This window comes from Watersipora subatra, chromosome 6 (assembly GCF_963576615.1).
Source record: "Watersipora subatra chromosome 6, tzWatSuba1.1, whole genome shotgun sequence".
Classification (NCBI taxonomy): Eukaryota; Metazoa; Bryozoa; class Gymnolaemata; order Cheilostomatida; family Watersiporidae; genus Watersipora; species Watersipora subatra.
Window position 1 is genome coordinate 15,380,195 of NC_088713.1, and position 6,942 is coordinate 15,387,136.

At 37.1% G+C, this 6,942-nt stretch overlaps 1 protein-coding gene and 1 long non-coding RNA gene across 2 annotated transcripts; both read left to right on the forward strand.

Annotated features, from left to right (window-relative positions):
* Nucleotides 1-1,986: 1,986 nt before the first annotated feature.
* LOC137399026 (uncharacterized) lies at nt 1,987-3,010 on the forward strand. The gene is made up of 3 exons (XR_010979123.1): nt 1,987-2,018; nt 2,602-2,755; nt 2,847-3,010. It is a non-coding gene; the product is annotated as an uncharacterized lncRNA (long non-coding RNA).
* Nucleotides 3,011-4,200: 1,190 nt separating this feature from the next.
* Nucleotides 4,201-6,117, forward strand: LOC137398539 (uncharacterized). Its single transcript, XM_068084665.1, has 4 exons — nt 4,201-4,705; nt 5,231-5,283; nt 5,592-5,652; nt 5,979-6,117. The coding sequence occupies exons 1-4, from the start codon at nt 4,607-4,609 to the stop codon at nt 5,997-5,999; spliced, it is 234 nt and encodes a 77-aa protein (XP_067940766.1). The 5' UTR covers nt 4,201-4,606; the 3' UTR covers nt 6,000-6,117.
* Nucleotides 6,118-6,942: the final 825 nt, after the last annotated feature.

A 6,942-nucleotide genomic window follows, 5' to 3' on the forward strand; every position in this document is an offset into this window, starting at 1 on the left:
AGGTACCCATAAGTATAGCAAAATAAAGGGAATTGACTGGGTGCAGGCTTAATTAACCCTATCCATAAACTGATTTAGCGAGGTGGCTGTACCATTGAATAACGATTCAGGACATATGTGTTTAATATCATTGCTGAAGGTCGTGTAGTTAAAAATTCATAATCACTACCTACTACGGCTGTTCTGGTAATCTAAAATTCTGATCTTAGCCATACCTTAACTTTACAACGAGAGTGATCCAGGTGACTCAAGTGTTGATTTCTTTGCTTAGACGGTACGTCAATTGGTACATATTTAACATTACAACTTTTCGACTTCATCTTGAGACTGGAGACCAGGCTCCTAGGCTGGGCATGTACCATATGAAGCGGCGCTCAGTTTATTAAAAAAAAGTTATTATCATGAATCACCAGTGAACCACGCACAAAAATCTAATACAGTGAAACTCGGCTAACTCGACATTCATGGAACCGAAGGAAAGTGTTAGAGTTATCAGCGCGTTCAAGTTATGAGAACACTCAAAAGTGCATGTATTATTGTATTTATCAGTACATATACAAACTATATATAAATCAAAAGCATTTACTTGTTTCAAGTTAAGGGACCTCTCATGTAATGTTTTAACAATTTTTATCAGAAAGTATAAATATTTTCCTGTTATTACTTGAGATTCGTTTGTTTGTTTTTGGTGATGTGACGCTTCTCCTTGCTTGCGGAGGGCTATCCCCAAGCGGATGTTTGGTAAAATTTAATTTTTTGCAAACCTTTAAAAAAGTCGTTAACAAAAATATTTTGCCGATAGTGGTAATAATGACGCCTACTAAAAGTTAGTAGCTACTAAAAGTAGCTACTAACTTAGTAGCTACTTACTTTAGTAAGCTACTTACTTTAGTAGTAAGTAACTACTAAAAGTTGTTGTTTATCTCTATGGCTTGGAATAAAGTGATATTCTAAAGCGATAACAATCGTCTCGGTAGCCGTTGGGCAAAAAAACTGTTCGAATTAACGAAGTTAAGGTCGAGTTATCTAAAGCATTTTATCATTGCGTGGGAACGGACCAAACAAATCCATTCGAGTTAACCATGTGTTCGAGCTATCCGAGGGCGAGTTATCCGAGTTTCACTGTATATGGCTTGAAGCAATAAAGTCTCTACAATATGTCTTTTCATTTTATTGTTTGTTTTATGAACACATCTAACAGCTCATTTTATATGCTGGAAGCGGTCAGACTGTTGGGGCGTCTCCTTGTTATTACTTATATTACTGGTATCACGCTACCACCACCTCATATTTTATTGTCTGATGTTCTTTTGTCTGTGTTTTAGCTTGCAGAATTATGGAAAGAAGTTGTAGCATTTGCGGTAGCACAGGAAATGTATCTAAAAATAAATGTAATGCATGTGGTAAGTTTGTCTATTTGTTTTAAAACAGTGAGCTCGCTGCCCTTTTAATTCTGCAATATTTATAATAATTTGTTATGATTCACAGGCAAAGCACCCATGTCACATCAAAATAAAAGTAAGCTGTCCTTAAATTTTCCTTTTTGCATTTATTTTTAGTTGTCAAGATGAAGTGCCAGTGTGGGGCCATTAATGCCATCAATGCCACAAAGTGTAGTGCATGTCGTAAGTCTAAAACAATCATCATTTAAAAGCTTCTGCGTTAATACTAATAGTCGTGATTGCTTTGCATGGTCTTTTAGTATTGAACTCTTTTCTTGTTTTTCCTAAATCTCACTGTTCTCAATAACAGCTTTAGATCATCAGAACTCCACCCCATGTGGAAATGCGATGTTGGTTTAGCATGCTTTGCAGTGCCAGGTTATCCATCGATGTCAAAATTTCAAAGTTTTATTCTGTATGCGATAGTTTTATCTGTGCCCATTTATTGTTTTCACAGCTATCATCTTCCGTGATGTGAAGGCACAGACAAGGATGTCTACACTTAAGAAAAGGCGGGAGGAGGGCTGGGCTGGGAAAAAGACCACAAAATACTATGTGGATGCACTGGAGCGTGCTGTGAGTGAAGTAAAATATATTTTGCTTTACGTCAAGTTATAAGACTGACATGCCAAATTGTGTAAATAGAAAGCTTTAAATACGCTCAGGCTCAACTTTAAAACAACTTACTTTTGCGGCTGCAATTCAGGTTTTGTTTACATTGAAAATGTCCGAAAGTATGCAGATATCAAAGTATAGTAGATTCAGATACAAACGTGGTTAATGTGAAAAATCACTTGTAATATTGGTTTTGAAGCCTTGTGATGGCGGTGACTACAACACTATTGATTGGTCCCCTGAAGCTTAACATGCCAGTAATAGTTGCACAAACCCAACTGAGTATAGGACAGCTTTCTATAGTAGATGAAATGAATAAGACAACAACCCATGCAAAAGAGTTATTTTAGGAATACCTAGCATCCAAATAACTGAGAAAATAGTGCAAATTCTCCAAGCTCAACAAATCTGAACCAGCTCACGTCTAGTGCAATGGTATATTATCAGCTAGCAGAAGATTTGCGTTTCATGTTGTTGTTGTAATTCATGGTATGAACGAATGTATCATACACTCTTATAATATTGTTTATGTTCGTTTTTACAGGCTGCCCATGCCCACGGTGCAGGTTTATCTGTTTTTTGCCTGGTATTCAAACCTTCAGGCAAAGGTACCTTGTCTACTATTATCGAGGAAGGATGCCACCAGACTGAAATTGTGTCAGTCATCAAAGAAGCGTTCAATGATATGACAAGATGTAGTAAGTTCCCTTGGTCTTTTCAATGTACAGCCGAACTTAATTGCCTGTTTTATATTACATCCTACTCCCCTATGTGATTGTTTTGTTGCAGAAGACTATGTGCAAAGGACCTATAAACCGTATAACCCCACATCTGCTTCCACATCAGCTACTACATCAGCTTCCACATTTGCTACTTCTACATCTGCTCCCATATTATCTTCTACATCTGCTCCCACATTACCTTCTACATCTGTTCCCACATTACCTTCCACATCTACTCCCACATTATCTTCTACATCTGTTCCCACATTACCTTTTACATCTGCTCCCACCTTACCTTCTACATCTGTTCCCACATTACCTTCCACATCTGCTCCCACATTACCTTTTACATCTGCTCCCACATTATCTTCCACATCTGCTCCCACATTATCTTCTACATCTGTTCCCACATTACCTTCTACATCTGCTCCCACATTACCTTCCACATCTGCTCCCACATTATCTTCTACATCTGTTCCCACATTACCTTCTACATCTGCTCCCACATTACCTTCTACATCTGTTCCCACATTACCTTCCACATCTGCTCCCACATTACCTTCTACATCTGCTCCCACATTACCTTCTACATCTGTTCCCACATTACCTTCTACATCTGTTCCCACATTACCTTCTACCTCTGCTCCCAGATCAGCTACTACTACTACTACTTCCTCAACCACACCAACACCTACAAAGGCTGTAAGTATAGTATTCCTAATATTTCGTCCCAAAAGAAACCAAAATTTTAAATAATACGAGATATTTAGAGAAACAATGCATATGAATTGCTTGCCATTGTTTGGTCATCTTTCTTCATACAAATTATGACATATAAGATAGACAAACAGTTCAGAAAAACTAATACAGACCCAGCAATGAAATGTTCAATATCGTTTGTTGTAGAAAAGGTGTGCTGACAAAGCATGGCACACACAGACACACAGAGTAAGTAAAGCCATAGCTCATTTCTCACTGTCTAATTTTGTTGAACCTCAGTCAAGCAATTTCATTGCTGATATGTTTGTCTACGCCATGAGATATTTACTTTGCAATTGACCTTTACTCAAATTTAAAGTACCCATAATTTCTGAATGCCATTGACCTCAGTACTGTTATTTTCCAGTGTAAGCAGAGAAAAAGGCCGAATAAGCAGCGCTCTAGTAAGTAGAAAATGCTGTTTCATTTTTCATTGTCGTTGTGTTGAATCTCATATCAATTGTACAGTAATGCGCTATGACCATGATGAAATTGACTATTTTGCTATTTTATTTTCTCTTAGAGAGGATGGCTGCTATGCAGGTAAAATTTTTCTTCTGTGTGGTGCATAGACAGCAAAAACTCTTGTTATTCTCTTCTTTCCTTCCCCAACCACTCTTCTTGCAAGGAGAGGTGGGAGGGATGGAAAGAAAAGAATAAAAAGAGTTTTTGCTGCCCATGGGTGGTGTCTTTTTTTGCCTATAGTGGAATTCACAAAACAACCCTGCAATACTATCAGTTATAACAACCTGGTGTCGTGATTTTGTTACCATTTTGTTTAACATGTCATAATTTGACATGTTTGTATGTTAATTGGCAGCCAAATAACCACAACACAGCTTGCGTTTGCCTCACTCACTAGCAGCTTTGTCATAATCACGACATGCCAACAGCCCACAGGGTGGCAGTAAATGATCAAATAATTTGCTTTCTTCAGCTAACCATGGTTGATTTCAGGTCTGATTCGGGATGGGCTTTTCGCTTGTACAAATTACTTGTTGCGCTAACATGCTGTGATATGCACTGGTTGCTAGCAGCTCAATCATTGCGTCTTTTTTCACCAAAGATATGGTTTTTCTTTGTTGTATAGGAAATACTACTCCAGCAGAATATATTAACCCAAACAATTCTGACTCAGATGCAGAAGAGATATTGAGTGAAAAGTTGGTAAGTTGATGAACAGTCAAAGGCACTTTTGCAGTGTTTTAGAGTACACATTGAAGTATACCAAGGTCCAAATCATGGTAATTTTTTGTCTTCTCATGCCAATAAACATCTATAATCCTGGGGATCTATCCTTTGGCAAAAAATTGCCTAAAAGGACTAAATTGGTTAATTAACTGGGTATGATCATTACAAATACCTGAAATGGTGTACTCGGTAATCTATGTGTATTATTTTTAAATGATGTTCAATATCTTATGGCACTGTTTTATTAGATAGGTGCAAATTTGATCAATTTTTTGTGTCAGCAATGGGTAATGTTACTGTCGAGAAAAGACAACTTGACACATATTTGGAATGCAAATTGATATTTTGTGTTCAAAAAGTTTCAACCTCTGGTCATGCGTGGACTACATTCACTACATTCACTACCACATGTTACAATATGTTTGACATAGATTTTCTGCCCCTCCCCTCCTCTCTCTTTCACTTTTCGATTCTCATAATTTGTTTCTGAATCTTTTTCAGGACAAGAATGGTAAAACACTGTACCTGGTCAAGTGGAAACATTATTCATCACAGTAAGTCGCATCAGCCGAATGTCTATTAGGGGCGAATATTCATGGGCTGAGTCGTGACTAAAATCCATGCTTTTAGTCATGACTCAGCTTCAGCCAGTCAATATGATGAAAATAACAATTTAGCAGAGTATACACAAATCAGGATTATCAACAATAGAGCAATTGATGCTGTATTGAGTTGTCATTTATTTATTTAGTCATTGCTGCAACAAAGCACAATGACCTTATGTTAAGAGCGGAAACATGTAGCATCTTAAAACCCACCAGCTGATCAGACTAATAATCATCTCAATTTTATTTTGTTGCAGAAGTAACACCTGGGAGCCCTCTAGAAATCTCAAACAAACTTTGGCACTGCTAAACTATAAGGTGAGTTTAGCCAGTTACACAAGCAAAAAGTGCTTTTCTGAAAGTCTTATTGTTTACCTAATCATTGATAAAGATCGCCACAATCATGGAGTCAAATCTGCACCCCATTCATGGCTATAGGTCGCCCGATTTTTGTCACGCAATGCATTCATACATACATATATGCATTCATATCATACAAGTTAGTTGCAAGGACATCAGCCGAAAAGAGTATCGCCTCTCCAGCTGAATCATCATATAGCCATGTGTTTTTACTGGGTAACTAATGCACATCTTGTTTTGTGACTTCAGACAGCATTTCTTTACCGTTTTTCCTTCTTTTGCAGGAACATGTCCAGTCAACATGACCAGCAACTCCTATCTGCCACCAGCAAGCATCCACATACACAGACATTCTTTACTTTTTTACCACAAAGTTGTATAATATAAAAATATGTAATATAATAGTAATATAATATATCAATTAATAAACAACAGAAAATAACACTTTGTTGCAATAATCAATTCATCAGATCAAACTACCCGGCTTGCATTATTCTATTTGAGGATGGGTAACAATAGGAAGAAGAAATAGGATAGAACGGAATCTTGCTTACTCTTGAGTGGAGTTCCCTACACAGCTTTGTTGTGATCCTTTGTGTAATCTTATAATTATGTTCAATAAAAGTGATCACAGGGACCCCCTACACATAACCACAACATTCTAACACAATTCTAACACAATTCTAACCTGTTGTCCAAACAGGTTGATTTATGCAACTTGCTCACCTGCTTAGTCCATACAAACCATCATAAAGTTTTCGAAGCCTTAGGATGTGCACTGATGTGGTCCAGAACAGTTTTGTAAATCACTGCTTTTTTGGTAAGGCAGTGATGGCTGAAAGTGTCATGGCTGTCTCACTGGTGCGGACACCTGCAGGAATGAATAGACAGCTCCAAAGTAGATAGATAATATTTATCTATTAATAACGAATTTCTACAATTCTTGTCCCACATGTCTAAAAACTTGGTATTTATACTGCTGAGCCATGTTAATACTGAATATTATTTCAGTGTTGCTACATTTGCCTTAGTTCTCATGTAAAAAGTAAAAGATATTCAGGATTTATCTCCCCCTTGTGTTGCCTGTCATAGTTGAATATTTTAATAATTCAACTCAGTAGATACAGTAGGCTTATTGAAATGCATTTTAGTCATTTTTACTTGTATCCTGAAAAATTGAAATGGTTAAAACTAGGTGCCCGACTTACTTCTCCATACAAATCACAATACTTGTGGAAACCTATTACT